Source organism: Uncinocarpus reesii, genomic scaffold, assembly GCF_000003515.1.
Source record: "Uncinocarpus reesii 1704 scaffold_3 genomic scaffold, whole genome shotgun sequence".
NCBI lineage: Eukaryota > Fungi > Ascomycota > Eurotiomycetes > Onygenales > Onygenaceae > Uncinocarpus > Uncinocarpus reesii.
The window spans coordinates 82,488-104,233 of record NW_003052498.1 but is presented as its reverse complement, the minus strand read 5'-3'; the positions used below and the strand labels follow the sequence as shown (position 1 = coordinate 104,233).

General features: G+C 50.0%; 5 protein-coding genes across 5 annotated transcripts; 2 read left to right on the top strand and 3 right to left on the bottom strand.

Annotated features, from left to right (window-relative positions):
• Positions 1-204: 204 nt before the first annotated feature.
• Positions 205-2,909, bottom strand: UREG_04771 (uncharacterized protein; the record flags this gene model as incomplete). Its single annotated transcript, XM_002584036.1, has 4 exons — positions 205-262; positions 340-2,547; positions 2,643-2,783; positions 2,866-2,909. 4 exons carry the CDS (start codon positions 2,907-2,909, stop codon positions 205-207), a joined length of 2,451 nt encoding a protein of 816 aa, XP_002584082.1.
• A 1,793-nt stretch (positions 2,910-4,702) lies between these two features.
• UREG_04770 (uncharacterized protein) lies at positions 4,703-9,633 on the bottom strand (the record flags this gene model as incomplete). The annotated part of the gene is made up of 12 exons (XM_002584035.1): positions 4,703-5,628; positions 5,681-6,256; positions 6,314-6,817; positions 6,882-7,246; positions 7,425-7,651; positions 7,728-7,875; positions 8,010-8,077; positions 8,217-8,295; positions 8,347-8,444; positions 8,500-8,675; positions 8,731-8,764; positions 8,869-9,633. The coding sequence occupies 12 exons, from the start codon at positions 9,631-9,633 to the stop codon at positions 4,703-4,705; spliced, it is 3,966 nt and encodes a 1,321-aa protein (XP_002584081.1).
• A 2,736-nt stretch (positions 9,634-12,369) lies between these two features.
• On the top strand, positions 12,370-17,720 carry UREG_04769 (uncharacterized protein; the record flags this gene model as incomplete). The annotated part of the gene is made up of 8 exons (XM_002584034.1): positions 12,370-12,805; positions 12,857-13,016; positions 13,099-14,948; positions 15,004-15,281; positions 15,334-15,747; positions 15,920-15,991; positions 16,129-17,040; positions 17,094-17,720. 8 exons carry the CDS (start codon positions 12,370-12,372, stop codon positions 17,718-17,720), a joined length of 4,749 nt encoding a protein of 1,582 aa, XP_002584080.1.
• A 340-nt stretch (positions 17,721-18,060) lies between these two features.
• UREG_04768 (uncharacterized protein) lies at positions 18,061-19,694 on the top strand (the record flags this gene model as incomplete). Its single annotated transcript, XM_002584033.1, has 5 exons — positions 18,061-18,075; positions 18,138-18,320; positions 18,416-19,162; positions 19,216-19,408; positions 19,462-19,694. The coding sequence occupies 5 exons, from the start codon at positions 18,061-18,063 to the stop codon at positions 19,692-19,694; spliced, it is 1,371 nt and encodes a 456-aa protein (XP_002584079.1).
• A 154-nt stretch (positions 19,695-19,848) lies between these two features.
• On the bottom strand, positions 19,849-20,445 carry UREG_04767 (uncharacterized protein; the record flags this gene model as incomplete). Its single annotated transcript, XM_002584032.1, has 1 exon — positions 19,849-20,445. One exon carries the CDS (start codon positions 20,443-20,445, stop codon positions 19,849-19,851), a length of 597 nt encoding a protein of 198 aa, XP_002584078.1.
• Between the last annotated feature and the right edge of the window lie 1,301 nt (positions 20,446-21,746).

Here is a 21,746-nt window from a genome sequence, read left to right as displayed (position 1 = left end):
TGCTGTTGCTGTTGCTGCTGCTGTTGCTGTTGCTGTTGTTGTTGTTGTTGTTGTTGCTGTTGCTGCTGCTGTTGCTGTTGCTGTTGAGCAGCCTGTTGTTGCGCAAGCACAGTTCGTTGGGCAGCCTCCAATCTCGCACTGTAAGCTCTAAAGTAGGGGGTTTTGGCCATATCAGCAGGAAGTCCTTCCAATCCAATCCACCTCTCAAAACATTCCCAAGGAGTTCGGCGTTCCGCACCGGATGAGAACTTCGACTGTGGTCCTAGACAGCTTGAAATAAGAGACCAGTTATACGAATATTCTCGAACAAGTTTACGTAACTCATCATCCTCTACGCACGTCCATTGAGAGGATTGTCGAGATTCATAAAATCCAACAGAGGGCATTGGGTGTTCTGTTGGTGGCCGGAAGCAATGGCTTGGATGAACACGGTCGCGGATAGGTTTATTCTCTGGCTGGAACAGCGCCACATTGGTTTGCTCCGGAGGAATATCCACGGAATTGGCGTCGGCGTCATCATTATCGTCATAATCATGCGTGTCATAATCATATCGGCTTTTCTTACGTGGCGGTCCTTCTCCCATAAATCGAATTTTGCCGTCAATCCACTTGGACACGGGGGCAATGTCCTTCTTCCAAACCGCATCTGGCGATTGTTTCAATGATGGTTGTTTTGTTCCGGGCAATATCTTTACAGGTGTGTAAAGAGGCAGCTCCTCCAAGATCTTTTCCGATGCCAACGTTTTCTCCATCCGAAAGGTGAACTCATCTGAAGGAAGGGAAAAAACCGCGGCTGGAACCGGCCCGTAATCCAAATCAGGCTGAAACTCATCATTGAATCCATCACTAACGGAGTCGTCATCGGCAGATGGTACAAGATCAGGAGTGGGATGCTCTCCATTTTGCAGCGGGATTTCCACGTCCAGTTCCATATGTACTGGCTGGGGTCGAACCCGAACGCGTAGTATAGCGCGGTCCTCTTCTTTGCTCGCAACGTACTCTGCGCACCACTCAGCACAATTCTTTGCAGCGGCAATCTTCCATTTCCGTTCTTCTCTAAAGTCCATCCGCATCCATTTCATATGGTCTAGGAGCATGTCCCAGTGAGTTGCCGAGCGGGGCGGCTCCGGAGAGCGCTGCAGCTGCCGGAGAGGCCACCTATTGGAATGTTGCAATTGATACAATCGTTTTAGAGTACGGGTGTTCGCTTGTTCTGCATAATCCGTCATATGATTCGCAGTACTCAAGGTCTTATGGGCTGTTGCAATAAGTGAAGAAAGATGTGTGCCCCTGGGAGGAAAGTAAGCTTTGACAAGAAAAAGTAGGTATAGGTAGTCATCTTGATCATTAGGACTAGGAGCATCGGTCTGGTTTGACAACGCCAACGATTTGTGCTTTTGTGGGGAGGCCGGTTTGGGGAAGACAACAGTTGAGAGCTTGCTTCGTCCCTTTCGATCGCGCTTTTCCCTCAGCTGTAGCTGACTTTCTGTAACAGAAGCCTGGGATCGCGGTGACGTGGTCCTTTCGCGGGGTTGTTTGTCAAAAAGGGCCTTGTCTGTTGGAGAAATTGGTGATCGTGGTGTCTCCCCTAGTATCTCAGAAACCGATTTGTGACGGATCGCACCAGACGACACTCTTGTGGTCATCCGCTCTGGTCGCGAGACCTGTGCACCCCCAACGTTGGCGGGCGACGCCTTATCCACCGTCTCTGAACCGGGGGACCGCACAACCTCCACCAAGTCTGTGGCCGGCTTTTGGGTAATGGGCGTTTCAGACGGCGTGGGTATCGTGGCGCTGGGAGCGGCATCAATCGGAGTCGTCGAAAAGGAAGGCTTATCCTGACGAATCTCCTCAAGCCGAGGTTTGGGCGTAACGGACGCATTAGACATTGCAGCTTCGAATTTCAGCTGTTCGTCCGGCGTAGATGGAACCTTGGTCGCGATGGCCGCTTGATATCCTGGGATGCGAGAGACTGATTCGTCCTGGCTCTTGGTGGTTGACAGGGGGTCTGGGTACGCTACCGATTCCTCCGTCGAAGTCGAGGCGGGAGATCGATCCGTCGCTGGCGTATTGAGAGAAGACGGGCCGGTAGAGATGGGAGAAGATGGAGCAGCATCCTGTGGGAACGCAATAGATACAGCACGGGCCTTTGTATTTGGGAAAGTAATATCTGCAGGCGAACTGGCGGGTTGGGCGAGGGTCTGCTTTTGGGGCAACAGTGGGGTCGGATAGAGCTGAGGATGAAGAGAACGCAAATCCCTGGGCTCTTGTGGTTTGCTCGAGTCTGAAGCATTTGAATTCGGTGACCAGCCCGGCGATCGGGGCGCGTCGACTTTTGCGGGTGCGGAGACGTGTTTGTCCGATGTGTCTAATATACCCAGCCCATTTACTCCAGTCGACGCGTCTCCGGCTCGAGAAAGAGGGCGATTATCAGTTTGGACTTGAATGCCATGTTGTTTCGGCGCGTGAATGCTTGATGCTCCAGCGTCGGGGATGGTCGCAAGACTAGGCCTCCGTGGAAGGGTATCCTGGTCGAAAAACCGGCCTCTAGACCACGAGAACGAGAATCAGCAACACAAAATCGGAATCAAGGACGATAGCATCAATGAAGCATGTGTGCCGTGAGCACAACAGAGACGTACTTTGTGATGTCGTTGGCGTCGAGGAAGGCAGCTTCCTGGCGTCGATACTGCTCGGTCTGCAGCGAGACGTTGGTGCCCAGGCAAACGACGGTCGCAAAATACAGCTCGCTCAGTTTGCGCTTCCGCGACTGCACGCAACGCCTAAAAATCCCAGCGAGCGATTAGAACTACTCAAACGGGCACGGGGAACAAAACTGTGTGAATTAAAAGATGCACAACGTACTCGATCTCATCGTTCTTAGCCTTGAGCAGCTCGTCGCGGAGCATCGAGTCAATCTCGGCCAAACCACATCCGATTTACACGGAAAAAAAATAGTAACAATTAATCTGAGGACATCTAACCCAGAAAAATCGCTCAGAGTTGATGGAAATGATGGGGTTGTGGTGGAATTTGATGAAAAGTTGAAGTCGGGGAGCCTGGAGATCTGGGGGGGAGGTCAAAGCAAGTCGAATGGGACGAGATTTGGGGGACGATGTTCGGGTGCAGCCCGTCGACCTTGGCTCTGGGAGTCTGGGAGGCCCAACAGCCAGCGACTGCTCAGCCAAAGCCGGTCGCCACCGCGCTGCGAAGACAGGGGCTGCTGAGTCACGCTCTGGGCGCCAAGGAGTGCATGTGACTGTGCTTGGCAGGGTTTAGGTCAGCAAGTTGATGCACTTCTGCTTGCCTCAGTTGCCTGGGCTTCCTCTGACAACACAGCCTATTTCCCCTGCGCCAACACCACCATGTCCTCCCCGCGCGTGGACAGGCAGCAGGTCGGCTTTCAAGCCCTACCGAATGAATTAATACTATCCATCAGCGAGCAGTTCTCGCAGCTTCGAGATTTAAACTCACTTGCACGGTGCTGCCGCTATCTCTACGAACTTCTAAACCCGCTTCTCTACCAGCGGGACGTCCAATGCTACAACTCGGCCCTCCTGTGGGCTATAAACCACGCAGATATTGACCTGGCCCGGCGTGCTATTAACGCCGGTGCGGATATCAACGAAAAAGCCAGAAGATTCGAATGGACTCACAAGTACCCCCTGGATATAGCGGTCCGGGTGGGGAGTAATGTAGCCAACAAGACGATTGTGCCCAGAGGGAATCCGCAGGAATTTCTGGAACGAAACAACCGCTTCGTCCGGTTCCTGGTTTCCCAGGGAGCGGATTTGACCATAACCGACTGGGAGAAGTCGGCGTTGTACTCCGCCGTAACTCGCGGAATGGTTGATTTTGTCCGGCTTTTTCTTGAGAATGGCGCTGACCCATCGATGAAATTAGCATTGGGCAAGAGCTTGGCCGACCGTGTGGTTTCTAGAGTGATCCAGGATGATCCAATGAGTTTGAATTATCTTGAAATCCTCAGGCTCTTGTTCCAACATGGCTTAGATCCGAATGCTAGGAACCGTTACCAGCCGGACACGCTATTACAGCGTATGGTGAATGCTGGGGGAAGCAAGCCTGGATACAAAAGGCTAGAAGAGATAGTATGTACGTTGCTCGACTGTGGAGCCGACATCAATGCCCCAAACCCGGCCGGCCAGACGCCGCTTTCTGCCGCCGTGGAAATTGCACATCTTGCACCGAAATTCCTGAGATTATTGCTTGAAGGGGGAAAGGATATCTCGACCATTCGATTACCGTCAGGCCCAGAGCAGCAGAAAGCGGTTTATTCCGTATGTGAGGAGGTATCAAAAGCAACTGGCCAAAAATTCGAGTTGCTCCCCGAATAGGTTCCATAGAAAGGAGTGTCAAATTCTGCCAGGACATATTGCCACTGTTTCGATAAGCTATTCGTTCCTCGTCCTGTCACCGTTCACCGCATACTATCTAGTAGTCGCCTGACATACCCCATGCTCTAGATTAGAGTAACAGAGGCAGAGTCTCATATATCAATGCTATTCGATATATACAGAAGTGAAAAGGGCGTTAGGTAGCTTTACAAAGCAAAGTACGGAAAGTATTTAGCCGCGGAACAAACCAATTGAATATTACCTTTTATTGTCCAAGATACCCGTTTCAAACTAAAATACATGCGCTATACAGTCCGAACCCTTCCAGCCGCCGTTGTTGTTGCCAGCTATTCGCCCGGAGCTACTGTCGTAAGGGGAGTGGGTGTTGGTACTGGCGTAGTGGTATGGTCCCAGTTGTATACTGGGCCCACGCAGTATGTTGTGCCAACCATAAGGCTGGGATCACACGCGGTGGTTGACAGAGAAGGATTGACCTCCCAGAACAGATGCGCGGGAATAAGCTGAGCAGTGCATACCGCCGCACAGGTGTCCCCCTCGACGATGGTATACCATTTACCGCATTCCATCGTGGTGCCGGCAGCAACTGTGGCGTTGACGGGAGGAGCTACAGTCCTCCTCGTATATCCCGGTGCAGGTATGGGATTGGGTGTGGTGCCGGGTCCCACACCTGTAGGGGTATAGGTTCCGGCTTGAGGAGCTAGGCATAGAATATGGCCATGTACCTGGCTTGCGAAATGTAGATTCGTGCACGCCATGTTTATCCAGTTGTTGTAAGCACGGAGACCCCCTACTTTTGTTCCTGTGGCTATTTCGATGGAGGTACAATTATCGGTACTCTGAAGGGTGTAAACCTTCTCGCAGGTGAGTGGAAGACATAATTCCGACCCAACTGGTAACCTGGAGCAATTATGGATAATTTCAGAATTCCCAGAGAATAGTGCGGCGGACGAAACGCTTTGTGCCAGCGCAATAGAATCACACGTATCTCCGTCCTGGATGGTGTATTTCATGTCAGAGACGCATATTGGTGGTGGGGGCGGCGGCTTTATCACGGGCGAAGGGGGTAATTCGGTGGCGAGAGACAGGCCACATTTGCTATTGATAACTTCAATTGCATGCTTGTAATCCTCATTATATACCGAATATGAGCTGGATTGCATGATCTCAAGTCTCTTGGTGTAGCAGTACGAACATAACTCGCTTTGGGGCATTTCATTGACGTTAGGCACAACCGTAAATCCATCAATAACATCTAGCAACATTAGTTCCACGAAGATATCGATTGATAATCGGGGGGAAATTACCATTGCAGTAGCTGCCAGTGGCGGGATCTTTGAGACAGGTTTCGTTGTATCCCTGATAGAGATATCCTCCCAAAATTGTTGGGAGTGCCCCAGTGATATTTTGGCCAGCACATGCTATTGACACCGCGTCGAACCAGTCCTTCAAGCTACTTTTACAACCTTCATCACATAGGGAATCGGTGATTTCCTGGCTAGGGAGAGTCCCATGGTAGCTTGGTAATATCCATGTTTCGTATAGGGGATGACAGTCGATGCGCTGTGTGACTGCTGTCCTACAGCTTTGAGTGATATCCGAGAGCGTGGTATTCTCGTATAGGTGAAACCCCGGGAACATCCTCTCGCCTATTGTCGTTTCCTTGTCCCTCACCCACGCCAATAGGGAGGACGTATATCCATTCTTATTTTCGGCGGCGTAAGTAGGTCGAGTCCCTTTTGGGGTGACCATCTCAACAATAGCTTTTGTCACAAGGTTGAAGAACCAGATGTCAGTGCTTTCTTCAATCTCAACACCGCGATCTTGACAGTTGTCTGTTTTCACGCAGTCTTGGTTGTAGTTCGAGAACCAGCTATAGAGTCCTGCAAAGAAGTTAGCGGATTAGAATATATGTATTTTTCATAGCTCGAAGGACTAACCAGCGCCCAGGATGTATGTCGAGGTACTGTCAAGCACACGGAGTGCCCACGAAGAGGCGCATGTTGTTGAGTTAGCGGGACAATTCTTGAAGCTGGGATCATTTGGAAAAAGACCAGTTCTAAACGGCTTTGGTGCTGTTGGCACTGGTTGGAAATATGGCGATTCAGTTTGGATCATGCTCAAAAGCAGATCTTTCGCGCCTGAAACTTGATATTGATATAGCACATTGTGTTCGGAGGATGTGCCATACAACCAGGTTGGCCCTTGACTTTCAATGAGAATTCCACGCGCCGCATAAATATCTATTTGATCCTGGGTAACCACGTCAAGGTCGTGGTCGGCAACCCAAGCCCACAAGTTTTCAAGATAGGCCGAGGACCGCGGGGTCAGATGTAAAAGCATAGAAGCAGCTTTGCACGCATTATTGACCGTCCCAGTGAGCTTTGGGCATTCCGTCCGTTGAAGCTTAGAGCCGATCGCACCACCAACCCGAAAATGTGCGTCTAAAAGTAACTGTGTCAGCATATTTTCCAGAAAATGTTCTCCAGAGAAGTAGAAAATACGTACCCCACATTCCCGCAGAGCCCGGACTGCTTTCCCGAACATTCCACTCCATCAATATAGCCCCGGCGGTTGGGCCAGATACTGTAAACATCATGTCTTGGATCTCAATAATGCCAGTATCCCCAGCCTTGCCAACCTGGACGGCGACCTTTGGATTCAGATCATCGGCGAATTTGGGGCCAGTAGCCATAATTTGTGACCATGCCTGGCCAACAATTCTCGATCCCACTGGCACTTGCAATGTGTTTTTAATAACATAAACACCAAATGGGAAAAAAACGACGGAAGACATATTCGCTGCCCGGGATAAAATGCCATTGAGCACAGCAGTATCATCTGTCTCTCCATCGCCTTTTGCTCCAAATGCCCTTCACATCAAGGATCTGGCTGTGACCGATATCGAGGTATTGTGGACGTCGCCGAGTGAAAAAGTTTCTCTTATAATGCCCACTGGGTGCAAGGAGAGATTCTGAACGATTCATTACTGGGATGGTTTGTCCATCAACAAATCGGCCCGGTTGAGTAGAATTCACGAATAGCCCAAACCCCCAAGAATCAACCATAACCTCGTTGCCACCAGGCAACAAAATGTCTCCACTTTCAGCTTCGGTAATTGCTTTTGGAACATTGAAAAAGCCAGTGTTCTGAACAAGCAACGATGTTGAATTCCTCCCATGTAGTGAAGTGCTGATCCCCACGGGAGTATTTGCGATGATAGAGTCTACTAAAAGTAGGGAACCCACAGACTGCCCAGTGCTTCCTGTGCCACCAGCCTATTATCATTTCGGAGATGATTAGCTAACTGATTTATTCCTCAGGAAGATACGAATATAGAGCGAGTCAACGTACCCCACCAGTAACAACTAGACCACTTCCACAGGATTCGATGATGATGTCCTGCATAGTCCATGCCCAATCCCAGTGAACCTGCAAAGCAGTCTTGCAGTTAACGAAAATCAGATGGGAAGTAGTGAATTGTTGATTCCCAAAATAAGCCCTAGAACCTAGTATTAGACATGGAATTTGAATCTTTTCATGATAGTTGGCAACATCGTCAACTTCGCTGTTCATCTATCCCTGTCTTTTTCGCCTGTGGTTGAATGCAGGGGTACAGCAACGCGAGACACATACCCGAAGTTTCCACCGACGAAGGTGAGATTCGAGAGAAATCCGCCGCTTCCATTCTCCATAAAAATTCCCTGAGATAATTGTCAGAATATCTCTTTGAGACGGTGCGAAGGGGGAACAGTTAACCTGCTGTGTTGTATCCTGCATCATGTAAAACTCAATGTTTTCTAGGGACGTGCCTTGAGCAACCTGCCAGTGGATGGCACATACGTATGCGTCTGGATTGGTTCGCCTAATGTCCATTTTAAAGTTCTTGATGCTCCGAAGGAAATTATTTGTGTTAAGGTACCTATGAAGCACGATCAGCTGAGTTTCACATGTAGAAATTTGTTGATATTACCATTCGCTTCCGCTCCCTCCCTCGTGGTAAACATTAGAGGAAAACACTCCCAGCCCAACAAAGCTTGAAGCTGCCAAGATTGTAGGATAATCATATGGCTGCAATAATCAGTCGATGCGTTCATCGAGTCATCATCTTAAAAGAGGTACCTACATCACCAAGGAATTGTGTATTGTAGTATTGGATAATCGAAGAGCTAACCAAGTACGTCCCAGCAGGGAAATAAACAATGGCTGGATATATCGTACTGGAGCCGCAATTATCACCACATCGATTTCCATCTGAGATTGCACTATTAATAGCAGTGGTGTCGTCCGTCACGCCATCACCTGGTTTGAGATTAGCAAAACCAAGACTACAACCGTCATTGATACACCGCCTCACCTTTGGCTCCATATTCCTTGACATTTCTCCAAACCTATAATAGTATATAAGCCTGTGCGGCGTAGTGCCAATTTTGAAACGTGCTGGAATCATAAAGAGGAATATACAAGCTGACCCCGGGAAGGGAGGGGGGCTTACCTTGTATCCAGCGGGTGCGAACGGGCTGGACCCTCGCTGCTGCATGCTTGCCATCCAAAACTGTGGGGTTGCCCGTTTCTCTAGGATAGCGGTCGAGTTGCTTTCGGTGGTAATAACTTGTTGTAAGTTGTCGCCAGAAACGATGTACCCTTCCAACCCGTTCGGACGAACGTAAGATTGGGGAGGGGTGTTCGTATCGTTTGTTTTCAGCCTATATTTGGCTTGAACCTGCGCAGCAACAAGACTATGATTCCCTACCAGCCTCTCTGGAGGGCTAGCCTCGGCAAGAACCCGAGCAGCTTCGACGAGCTCGGGGGGAATTGAATATTCATGGACTCTGGCTGCGGTACTCCCTGCTGTGGCAGCAAGAATCGAGGTTGGCATTGCAGGTGAGGGACTTTTCGGCACCACATCAGCAAACTCAAGTATCGAAGGGGGCTTCGGGGGCTGGCGGTTGGCTCGTCGAAACTCATATTTGTTCAAGCGAGGATTCTCCAATCTTGCCTTGTTCACGGCCGAAAGGGCATCCAGTGCTTTCCGAACAAGTTTCTCTGCATCGGTATGAGGGGGCGGCGCCGTGTTTAATGGCAAACGTGCAGTGTCCGCCGTCGTGCTATTCACAATAGCACGGTGGTGTAAGTGGTTATGGTGGTGGTGCGATCCATGCTGGAGAGCAATGACCTGGTTGAGAAGGAAAAGGAATAAGCAAGATAACCAAAGAGGAAAGCTGGCTAGACAGCTGGTAGTTGACAGAGGCCTTTTCATGGTGAAGCCGTCGCCAGATAGAAATGCAATGATCAAAAAGGAGCAAGAAGACCCGTAAAAAACGGGGGAAGCTTAGGTTTATCGACCTTTTCCTTCTGCCTTCTCCTCCCTCCTTCAAGAATCGGAAGAAGGGCTTCCTTCGACATGTGGAAGACAGGACTAATTGGCTCCGGTGAGATTAGAATGACAATGATCCAATTTCATCCCGGGAACCCCGCCTGGACATGGACACTAAGTTTCTCCAAAATCAAATCCCGGAGAGTTCAGAGGAGCAGCAGGCTCCCGCATGGCTTGGAATGGGTTTGATATCAGAAGCCTCCCTTGAAATATCACTCTCTGGACAGCGTTGGTCCATGTGCAAGCAGCTTGGTAGTTCGCCGAGCGGGCTCTCATTCCTGGATCTCACGAACGCAGCATGCATTGAAGGCCACACTGCCCAATCGGAGACCTGTGAGCCGCGGAAATCATTTAAAATCCTTTAAATGAGCATCGCTGTGTAGCGTGACAGTGCTTTAGCCTTGGTGATGAGACCTGAATACGGGTTGCTATCGATGTTGTCAATGTTGGTTGATGTTGGGACCGGCGTCAAGAAAGCTTCCCCGAGATGGTCAATGCACTAGTTAGCAAACTATGCAAGCTTGAGTCTTACATAATAGGCAGCTGGTCACGCGCCAATCGATGCGCCAAGCCTTGGCTTAATGTTGGCTTTAGCTACCTTGGGCCTAGCGCCAGGCCCCGGTGCTGAGCTAAGCTTCGTTCCTGCATCGCGGCGTCGGTTAGTATCCAACGACCATCTTCACCTCCCGTCCGCCTGCAAGGGACCCAACGCTCCGCGCAGGTCCCGATGAAGTTGCAGAACTGTTCTCGCGGCTTCCGCCACATGGGCCACATGGGCCACATGGACCGAGCCATTTGGCCTACTTCTCGGGGTGGGGCCGTTTCTCCTGGTCTCGTCCACGATTGCTTCGCGAGATACCGCACAGCATGGATTACTATGTAGCTATGCTCCTCACAGTACGGAGTATGGCTGGTCTAGTTACATATGTGCTGAGCCAAGAATAGAGATGGAGATATCGATATCTCCGATACGAATAAGCCACGCCCCTCTCTTGGATGGTAATACTTCAACATCTTTATAACCATTGACCAAGGTCCAAGGATGCGCTAGGCCCGCGGATGTTTCCCGTAATGGAAATAATGTCAAGTCATCTCGTTTCTATTCAGGCGAGGCCCAGATTGTTGGCAGATAGTCAGGGTCGCCCCTGTTTGTTTCCGACGGCGACTTTCATGATATCCTCCTCCGCACAGGTCGGCCTATTATCGTCCTTGACTGTGGGCCCATTAGTTTGGTTAGTCCTTCTCAAGAAGCAATCTCCCGGAAGACTGAGCCCGGTGATTGCTCTAGGATTGTCCTGCAGGGGCGTTGCATTTCTGTCTTTGCTAAAATGGTTCCGTCAACTTTGCGAATCGTAGCTATGAAAGCCGATATGACTGTGCCTAAATGCATGGCCTTCGCACCATTATTGAAATGGACAGCTTTTCTTCTCTGGAAATTTCTTGCTCTCGATTCACCCCCTCGTGGCTTTTGGACCTAGAAGGCGAGGGAGACCATTGGGACAGCTTAATCAAGGAGCCGTGAAGATGGGGTTTCACCACCCGTTGCCACTGTTGAACCCAATACTCCTACTCTACATATTTATATTCGTCGGTGTTGCTTTATCACAGAATTGTAGCAAAGACAACCCATGCGCCACCGGCTGTTGTTCGAAGTTCGTAAAATCCGAAGGTGCTGACCTTATTGAGAATGTACTGACAAAACATGGTTTTAGGCACGGATATTGTGGAATTGGAGACGAATTCTGTGTATGTGTCTCACTTCTTGCCTTGGAAACTCCCCCACTAATACCGTTTTATAGTCTCCCGAAAACTGTGTTGATACCTGTGATTACGAAGGCCCAACAGGTGTGCAGTGTGATGAGAATAGACATTGTGCGGAAGGGTGTTGCTCAAAGTACGGAGTTTGTGGTTACGGCCCAGACTGTAAAGTGGCCCCGTTTAGAGTTGTATATCGAGTATATCTGCTAACCGGCACATGTCTCAGTCTGTTCTCCAGAAAACTGCCTGTCCACTTGTGATCGTAAATCAGAATGCGATCCGGGAGATTTTGGGCTTCGATACGCGCATAGATCCAAGTGCCCATTAAATGTCTGCTGCAGCAAGTGAGTCACCACTAATACATCTCGTACAACTCTAACAGTGCCTAGGTATGGATTTTGTGGAACAACGAAAGATTTTTGCGGTATGTCAAAATCTCCCTTCTCTCTCTAATCCAACCACTTCCGCTACAGTATTCCCGTTTCACATTTTCCATTGTTGTGAGAGGCTTTCCTGCTGGCGTTGATTCCAGGCACATGGGATCACCCCTCATCTATCAGTTGATGCTAAATTCTCAACGCTGGAAGAGTCAATCGTTACTTCGCCAAACTACTCAACGGTTCATTGATTTGCTGATGAATGCCTACAGGAGACAAAGTGGTTAAACGCCCCAAATGCTCAAGTCAATCAACTGTTCACAGAATAATTGGCTATTATGAAGGATTTGGGACTCGAAGGCCGTGTAATGCGATGTATCCTGAATCTATATCACGGGTATATACTCATATAAACTATGCATTTGCGAACATCGATCCAACCACGTTCGAAGTTCGCCCAGCAACGCTAAGTGATATTGACCTTATGGCCCGGGTTACCGCTCTCAAAAGACAGAACCCTTTTCTTAGGGTTAATATTGCACTTGGAGGTTGGACATTCAACGATCCTGGGCCAACAGCTACGACCTTTTCAGACCTTGCGGCTTCTGAAGATAATCAAAGAAAATTTTTCAAGTCACTTACTTCTTTCATGGCAACCTACGATTTCGACGGTGTGGATCTTGATTGGGAATACCCAGTTGATACCGATAGAGGTGGTCGGCCAGAGGATTTCGAAAATTTTCCAAGATTTATGGCCAATCTGAAAAAGGCTCTAAAGTCAACTGGCGGAAGAGAAGAAGTTAGCATTACTCTTCCAGCTTCCTATTGGTATTTGCAACATTTTGATTTGAAGAATCTATCTCCGCATGTCGATTACTTTAATATAATGTCCTATGATCTGCATGGAACCTGGGATAAAGGTGAGTAATATCCTATCTTTACAACAAGTCGATGCTTACTTCGCTCGAAAGGAAATAAATGGACGGGAAATTTCTTGAATGCCCATACAAACCTTACGGAGATTGAACTAGCCTTAGATCTGATATGGAGAAATGACATCGACCCTAGCAATGTGGTGATGGGCCTGGGGTTTTATGGGAGGGCATTCACGGTCCAGGACAAGAATTGTGTGTATGTATACGGTTTTTTTTCTCTCTTATTGCTCGAATGCCCATATTCCCCCAACTGTGACTGACGGACTACAACATCACAGCGAACCAGGCTGCCTATTTGCATCTGGATCGGATCCTGGTCCCTGTAGCAGGGAGCCCGGTGTTCTCCTAAATAGTGAGATTGACGATATAATGCGCAGTAAAAACATTCAACCAACATATGATGAAGACGCCGCCGTCCAAATTTTGACATGGGACGACCAGTGGGTTACTTTTGACGACGATACGACTCTGAGGGTCAAAACGGGCCATGCTCGCCAGCGCTGCCTGGGCGGGGTCATGGTGTGGGCTGTCAGTCATGATACGGCGGATAATAAATACGCAAAAGCTCTCAGTGACGCTGTTAAGCCCTCATTTGGGATTTTCCTTCCTATCGAAGACGAGGACGGAGACACTATCATCACGGTCCGCGACCCAGTCCAACAATGTAAATGGACTGCCTGCGGTGAAGTGTGCCCCCGTGGATACCATGTTGTCGACCGATTGGACAAAGAAGCCAGGCGCGACGAGATAATGCTGGATCAAAGCGCCTGCCCACGCGGTTCTGTCCATACATGGTGTTGTCCGAATGACTGGGGTACGGTAGAGTGTGGGTGGTATCAGCATAATAACGGCAAATGCTCGAGCACATGTCCGCTGGGTGCGATCGAAATCGGCTCGAATTCAATGTACTGCAACAACAGAGAATACCAGGCGGCATGTTGCAAGGTTGGAAAGCGAAGCTTAGAACTTTACCAAAATCTGGAATGGTCCAAACGCCCTAATTGTGATGATGGATTATGCCCCTTTATTAATCAGATAAAAAGTCAAGTTCTAGCTCGGTCGCGGACTGGAAGTGGCGGGGCCACCTGCAATACCAGGTGGGTCAGGACGGGCCGTTTTCCCGAATTCGAGGGCTGGGAATCGAGAGCGCTTTGTTATGGCACCCGTGACCCAGGAAAGCTTGAGGATTGTGTCGGAAATGAATTTACTGGAGGCAACAATCCAGGCCACTCATCCCTCTTCTGCGATTCAGGATGCCCGGGTGACAAAATCAGGGTGGCTATGGACACTGAGGCCCCCGGTTGCGAAAAACACGGCGGTGCAAACTCCGTCTGCTGTCGACCTTCACTCTACGTTGAACACTCGAAGGTGAACCCCGAGATAAGTGATTTCCGTGATTCCCTAGACCGGTATCTGGACAACGAACAATGCCCCGTGAGAGGCCCGTTTGACTTGCATGCCACCAATGATGGTGATTCGGCAATGCTAAAGCTCAAGCGAGACCTAGGGCTCCCAAGAGATTTGGACCTACTAGTCACCACGTTATGGGAACTCTTACAAACACCTATCCATACTGCGGTGCAAAAGCGACAGGCTTCAGATTGGGACACGAGAGTTGGGACAAAATACCCCAACCTCCTCATAGCGAGGCTCAAGGTATTCCTCGTAGGCTCGGTCGTTTGGAAGCTCAAAGGATCGCTATACGCGGTCTATAACTTCTTGTGTGACCTGCCAGGTTTCAATGAACAGTTTGACGGGCGCAAAGTATGCAAGTGCGGTGGTGATATTTGTGACTTTGGTATCCAGGTGTGCTCCCCGGAAGACGACGAAAACCACCCACCTGCCAGGCCCCCGCAGAGTGCTCTAGGTGAGGCTCCGAGTTCAGAACCGCAGAAGCGACATCAACCTAGGAAGTTACAGAAGCGCGCTGAGGTAAAAGAATACAAGGCGTATTGCCCAGACGGAAGTTATCACACCCTGCAAGTAACGGCTAAAGAATATCCTTCTGCTGGAGACTGGGGTTTCAACCACGAAATATGGGGGCGTGTGGTGGATCTAGCGGATCTTACGGACTGTGGCAATCCGGACGTCAGCATATATGGTACCGCCCCGGATAATGAGTATCACAGTAAGTTGGGTGTACCGGCATCTTTTGAAGGCATCTTTGGCTCACATTATCATAGCGGAGCATATTTTTGAAATCCAGACAATCGCCCTATTTTTTGAGGCCGCGAGTCAGGGGAAATATATCGACGGGACAGATGGTGGTTATACGCGAATAGACTGTGACTTTTTCCTGACTTTGGAGACCATGCTCATTGACCAAGATGAACCCGCAACGTTCCCTGGAGGTCTGAGTACCCCTTACCCAAGCGAGAGGATTATGGATACATTGGGTTCTTCGGACAACAGCGAGCATTTTTGGCTGCTCCAACGAGGTATTAATGGAATGAAAGCGCTCGTAAGTAAACACCACTCTTTGCCGCCCGCTTCGATAGCTGAAGTTGCCTCAGGTCTGGGCGAACAAAGTTCCACAACACGACCGCATGCAAGCTTTGGTCGATAATGTGGATGATCCTTGGCCAGCCATCATTAGTATCCAGTCTATCATCGCGGTGTTTTCGTATCTGAACAACGCGGCAGTCCACGACTCGTTTACTACACTTGCAAATAGGATTCGAGGAGTATTCGAGCTGATTCAAACCGCGTATGAGGCGAAGACGACGAAAGAGGTGAAGCTAGTAGAAGCATGGGACGCTTTCTTCTTGGATCTCTTGGAGGGCATGGAATCGGTCGCCTTCAAGTTTGCTGACCATTGGATCAGGGAGATGCTCCGCCTGTGGGATACGCCACCTCCGCCGAATCCTGACTGTGCCATAGCGGTCGTTGCCGACCTCGAGAAGCTAAAAGGATCCTTGGGCGGAATGGTGATTGACAAGACCGGTCTAGATTCATGATAGGACGAAGAATTGGGCATGAACAGCTGTAGATTATTTCTGATAAAGGACCCGGCAGGCAGAATAGTGCAAGAATGTAATCGATAATATATTTGATGACTGCTTGAGCCGCCCAGAGGCCACGTAGTTTTAATCCTACCAGATACTCCGCCAGGCAACAAACAAGACCAGGTTCTGCATCTCATCCAGAAAGTGGTGGCATGGAATGGAGGGAGTGAGAGAGCAAGATGCGGCGAACTCGGGCTTACTCACCACTGACCGGACTATTGTTGGTCCGCCGCCGCGAAAGTCTGCGCAGAGAAACCTGAAGCAGCGCTGAGCTGCTTTGACGGCAGGCTTGAGGAACAGCAGCTCGCCAGCAGAAAGGTCCCACCCGATGCGATGGCGAAGAGAAAGAGAGAGGATGCCGCCACCCCAGTCGATTCCAGCCCGCGCAAGACCCTCAAGTCAGACGTCGTGGACGGGGTCACGGTTCAGATCGTGACAGGCTCATACGAGCGAGTCCTACACGGCATTACTGCAACGATTCCGCGAATTTCCCTTCAGGGCCCAGCGCATAAACCCGATGCAATCCAATTTCTTGACACCTTTCTCTACCATGCACATGCTTCCGCTATCCGCTGTCTCGCTCTCAGCCCCATGTCCGACGATGCGTCTCAGTCGCGAAACGTGATCCTGGCCAGCGGCGGAAGCGACGAGCGCATTAACCTCTATACTCTCTCGGCCACTTCAGCCCCGACGGACGATAGGTTCCCCTCCATTCCAACATTGGCGGGAAATAAAATACTGGAAAACCCCAAAAACCGCGAGCTGGGTTCGTTGCTTCACCACTCCTCCGCCATCACCGCGTTATATTTCCCTACAAGATCCAAATTGCTAGCTTCGGCCGAGGATAACACTATCTCTATCACAAAAATCAGGGACTTGTCGGTCGTGTCTACCATCAAAGCTCCGCGACCGAAAGCGACTGGTAGACCGAGCGGAGATACCGCGCCGGCCGGCGGAGCTCCAGCAGGCGTCAATGACTTTGCCGTCCACCCGAGTATGAAGCTCATGCTCACTGTCGGGAGAGGCGAAAAATGTATGAGGCTCTGGAATTTAGTGACGGGGAAGAAGGCTGGGGTTCTAAATTTTGGACGAGATGTTTTGGAGACTGTCAAGGAAGGCAAATGGAGCAGTGGCGAAGGGAGAAGAATTGCTTGGGATGCTGCGGGCCAGGAATATGCTGTAGCCTTTGAGCGCGGTGTTGTGATTTTTGGCATAGTAGGTTGTTTTCATCCCCTTTGCGGTCGGGCTGCCTGCTAATATGGGTCAAGGACTCGGTGCCCAAGTGCTACGCTCTCCCATCTCCGCTGACCAAAGTCCATCAAATCAAATATGTCCAAGCTAGCGGCGATAAGAAGAATTCGCCAAGCGAATTTCTTGCTGTATCAACCGAGGATGGGCGGATACTGTTCTACTCTTCTGGCCTAGATTCAGTGCCCCAGGTGGACCGGAGCAATGGCAAACCTTCAGTTCCTGCGGCCGCGTTGTGCTACCAGTTGGATGGTAAGGAAAAGGGCCAATTGTCCAGAGTCAAGGATTTTGAATTCTTACCGACCGCGGAGTCTCGCCCCGGTGAGCCACGCAGCTTGATTGTTGTCACCGCTGGAAGCGATGGCGTAGTCAAGCTCTGGGCCCTCGATCCGAAGCAGCTGAGCCGTAAAGAGAAACCCAAGGTTCCGGCTGAGAAAAAGGCGAAAAAGGAAAAGCCCGCCGACCAAGGGCCTGAAAATGTCGGGTGGTTGCTGGGAACATATGAAACCGGAAATAGAATTACGTGCCTGAAAGCGTTTGTTCTAGGCAAGGCTACGGAGGATGAAGACGAGTTTGATGGGTTCAGTGGGCTGTCGGACGATGCGGAGGACGAGTCGGGGTCAAGTGGTGAAGAAAGCGAAGCCTGATAAGATCGTCTCTGTTAAATAACCACAAAACCACAACACAAGTGTCCTCCAGTGCCAAGACATGTAAGCCGGAACTCGGAGTAACTATCCAGATTGGATATAACGTCTTCGGACTGGGTAAACCTATATCCGGCTGCTTACATAATGCGGGCTTTGTTGGACGAAACCGCGTTTGCAGTTGATCCTCGCTCTGGTTCAAACCACCTGGCATCATCGTCAAGTCCAGCTTGCAAGAAGCTGAGAAGCCAGTTGCGAACCCCTTTCTCCTCGCTGGTCTGTACTAGTCGAGGCAACTCCTGCTCATCGCTTTTGCTGCTGATCCGTCAATTGCGCAGCAACCATGTACATCCTTCAGGTATAGCCAACATACGGAGGACGGAAGATCTGTAGCTTGGAAGCTAATGTGTTTGGTGACAGCAACTCGCCCGGCTCCTTGATCAGCCGTTCCTTCCCTGGAAGAAGATTATAGTTGGATTCTCCCTCGGGCAGTATCTCCTCGAAGGCTTCCTGTCCCTGCGCCAGTACAAGGTCCTCCAACAGAAAAGGCCTCCCAAGGTTCTGGAAGGAGAGGTCTCGCAGGAAGTCTTCGAGAAGAGTCAGGTTTGTCTCACGGATTCTTCGAGCCTTCTTTTATTCATCTCCCTGTTCATCATCTTTCTGGAAATGCCATGGTCAAGAGGCTGATATTTGGACAGGCATATGGCCGCGCAAAAGCCAAATTCGGCTTTGTCTCCGGTCTCTACAGTCAAATCCAAAACCTCGCGTTTATTTACTATGATGCGCTCCCAAAGCTCTGGGCAGTTACCGGTATCTGGCTTACACGCTATCTCCCCGACCGGTTCCAAGGGGAAATCACCCATACTTTGGTTTTTGTCTTCACGTTCAACATCATCACCACCTTGCTTTCGATGCCCATCTCGTATTACAGCACCTTTGTCCTCGAAGAGAAGTTCGGCTTCAACAAGCAGACCGTGAAGCTATGGCTTTCGGATATGCTCAAAGGCCAAATGCTCGGTATCGTGCTTGGTACTCCCATCATCAGCGCCATTTTGAAAATCGTCCAAAAGACTGGAACCGGCTTTTTTTACTATCTTTGGATGTTCGGCGTTTTTGTTCAGCTGTTTGCCATTACCATTTACCCAATTGCTATCCTGCCGTTGTTCAACAAACTTTCACCGTTGGAACCCGGTACTTTGAAAACTGGCGTTGAAAACCTTGCTCGCAAGTTAAATTTCCCGCTGAAAGAGCTTTACGTTATTGACGGAAGCAAGCGAAGCGCTCACAGCAATGCGTATTTCTACGGTTTGCCCTGGAAAAAGCACATTGTCATTTACGACACTTTGATTGAGAAGAGCGAGCCCGAAGAAGTTGTGGCTGTGCTGAGCCACGAGCTTGGGCATTGGAGTTTGTCTCATACGACTAAATTGTTTGGAATTGCCCAGGTAGGCCTCAACCCTGGAATTGGTGCCCCGAAGCTCTCTCTAACGCCCCTTAGTTCCACATGTTCTACATTTTCGCGCTATTTTCCGCCTTTGTCAACAACAAATCGCTCTATAAGTCTTTCGGCTTCCACAAGGAATATCCAATCATGGTCGGCTTCCTTTTGTTCTCGGATGCCCTGGCTCCAATGGATGCTATTGTCAAGCTGTTGATGAATATCCTTAGCCGAAAGTTTGAATTTGAGGCCGGTATGTCTTTGTTGCTGTCGTTCAATGTGGTCAATGAAGCTAATCCGTCGTAGATGCATTTGCTGTCAAGCTGGGCTACTCGGCCGAACTCGCAAAGTCGCTCCTGAAGCTCCAGATTCAAAACCTTTCAACCATGGATGCGGACTGGATGTATGCTAGCTATCATTATTCTCATCCCATCCTACCAGAGAGACTCGGCGCTCTCGGCTGGATGGGAGGGAACGTCACTGGCAAAAAGAGTGAGGATTCGGAAAAACCAGTCAAGGCAGCCGACCGCGAGCTGTAAGAAAAGATTAGTCTCGATGTTGCATTCCAGTTTATCTCTTCGGCTTGTGTACCCCCTGTTTGGTTTAGGACTTTTCGGATGGGAAACTTACCGGTATCAAATGATGGGCTTTCGGCGTTGTTGTAGTTTGGTAGATTATTCCAGTCGGATCCTTTCAGCTTGCAGCTGAGGCTCGAGCTCTCTGTTCGGCCTTCCTCCTCTCTTTCTTCTTCCGCTTGCGCTCTTCTTTGTCGACAGTAATTTCTATCACCGAGGCGTCATCGTCTCCCACATCACCCTCAACGACTGTAGCCCCTACATCCTCGTCGCCCTCTCCTTCAACACCCTCCACCAAATCGACCTGCTCCCGCTCAAAACTCCCGAGATCCTGCCATTCGACATCCTGCTTCCCACCCTTAGAAACCCTCTTTCGTTTCCGCTCGCCTCCCCAGTCCTCCCCGTCCGTAAATGCGTTTGCTCGCTGCTCGCCCTCCTCCAAGCGGCGCTCTAAAACGATGTCCCTTCCCAAACGTTTGCCGGTTAGACCCGCATGCACGCGCTTTAAGCTGTGGATGATCGGGTCGAGTGCCGTGTCGGGGTTTGCCGAGACGGGGCCATGCGCGGAGAGGGTGCTGTCGGGTTGGTAGGACGGGTCGCCGTTGGCGCGCTCGAGGAAGGCGGCTAAGAACTTTTCGGCGGCTGAAGGGCTGATGCTGGTTGTCGAGTGAATGGAGGTTGGTGGAAGGGGATTGGGTTGGGCTTGGAATGCCATTGTGGACTTGAAGGCTGGGTGAATCCTGCTGCGGAGAGATGTTGGGCTGAATCAACGCAACTTGGAGCATTTGGAGAGAGAAAAAAAATTATAATTCCGATAAGTTTGGCGGATGTGGTCCGTGCGCAGAGTCTTCAACATCGAAACGTCGAGTTTGATCGTCAACCACGAAGGATTCCTGACATTGACACAAAACTGCTTCTGCCTCCAGGCTCCTTTAACCGCTAGCTATTTGGATCGAGGGAACGGGAAAAATGATCTGCCTCCGCTGCAGCAGGGCTGCATCCCTCAATCCTGCACAGCGGATTCTGAATTCTGCATCTCGAACACTCACATCGTAAGACATTTCGACCTCGCACCGTCAATTCCTTCATAATTCTAATTAAATATTCAACAGTCGAGCTCGCCTCTCAATCACCCTTCCAGCCAATGCGAAACCATTTCCCTTTCTACCACCTCTCCAATCCTCCGCACCGTCTTCGGGCCCCAACGTACAGGCCCTTCGGCAGCATTTTCACACCATTCACACCGGTTCCTCACTCCCTTGGGCGGATCTTCGCGTCAATTTTCAACCACTGCCGCTCTTGGCGCCGAACGGAATAAGGTACAAATCCTTCAACGGAGGGTATCAGGAAACGTCGAGCATGGCTTTCTCGCAAAGACTACGAAGTAGAGGCGGACGAGAGCGTCCCTGTCGAGAAGAAAGAGCAAGCAGAGAAAGTACTTGACATGGTAGATTGGTGTTTCTGATCCCACGGACAGTTACGCGGTTTGCAGAGTATGGCGAAGCAATGAGCAGACGGGATTAAATGGCACGGATTCGGATGGTTGTCCTTGCACAATGCAGCGAGAACTTGACAAGGGTGAAAGCTATAGCCCGAACGGAGCGTCCCCTGTTGATCAGCTTGATAAAGCTGAACGCATAGCTTCTTGCACGGGGTGCATTGTGTTCTACATTGCTGTCGATTCCTCCAATTTTGTGGCTACGAACTTGGAAATCTAGTCACAACTTGTATTATAGATTCAAATTTGCTTTTATCAATCATCATCACGTTGCATTTCAGAAGCCTAGTACGTTAGTAACCATAAGCCCGCCCCCGGGATAACTTTATCTATGCCGTAAAGAAGACGCAGTAAAGCAAACTGAACGGGAAACCATGGGAAAAAAAAGCCACCTGGGCACAAACAGTGGCGGCGAAGGAATCAGAGAAAAAGAAATAGTAATAACGGGCATCATCATCCTAAAACGAAAATTGGGAATAGAATTGAGAATCCAGTGTGGGAAAAGCCTGAGGTCCTTG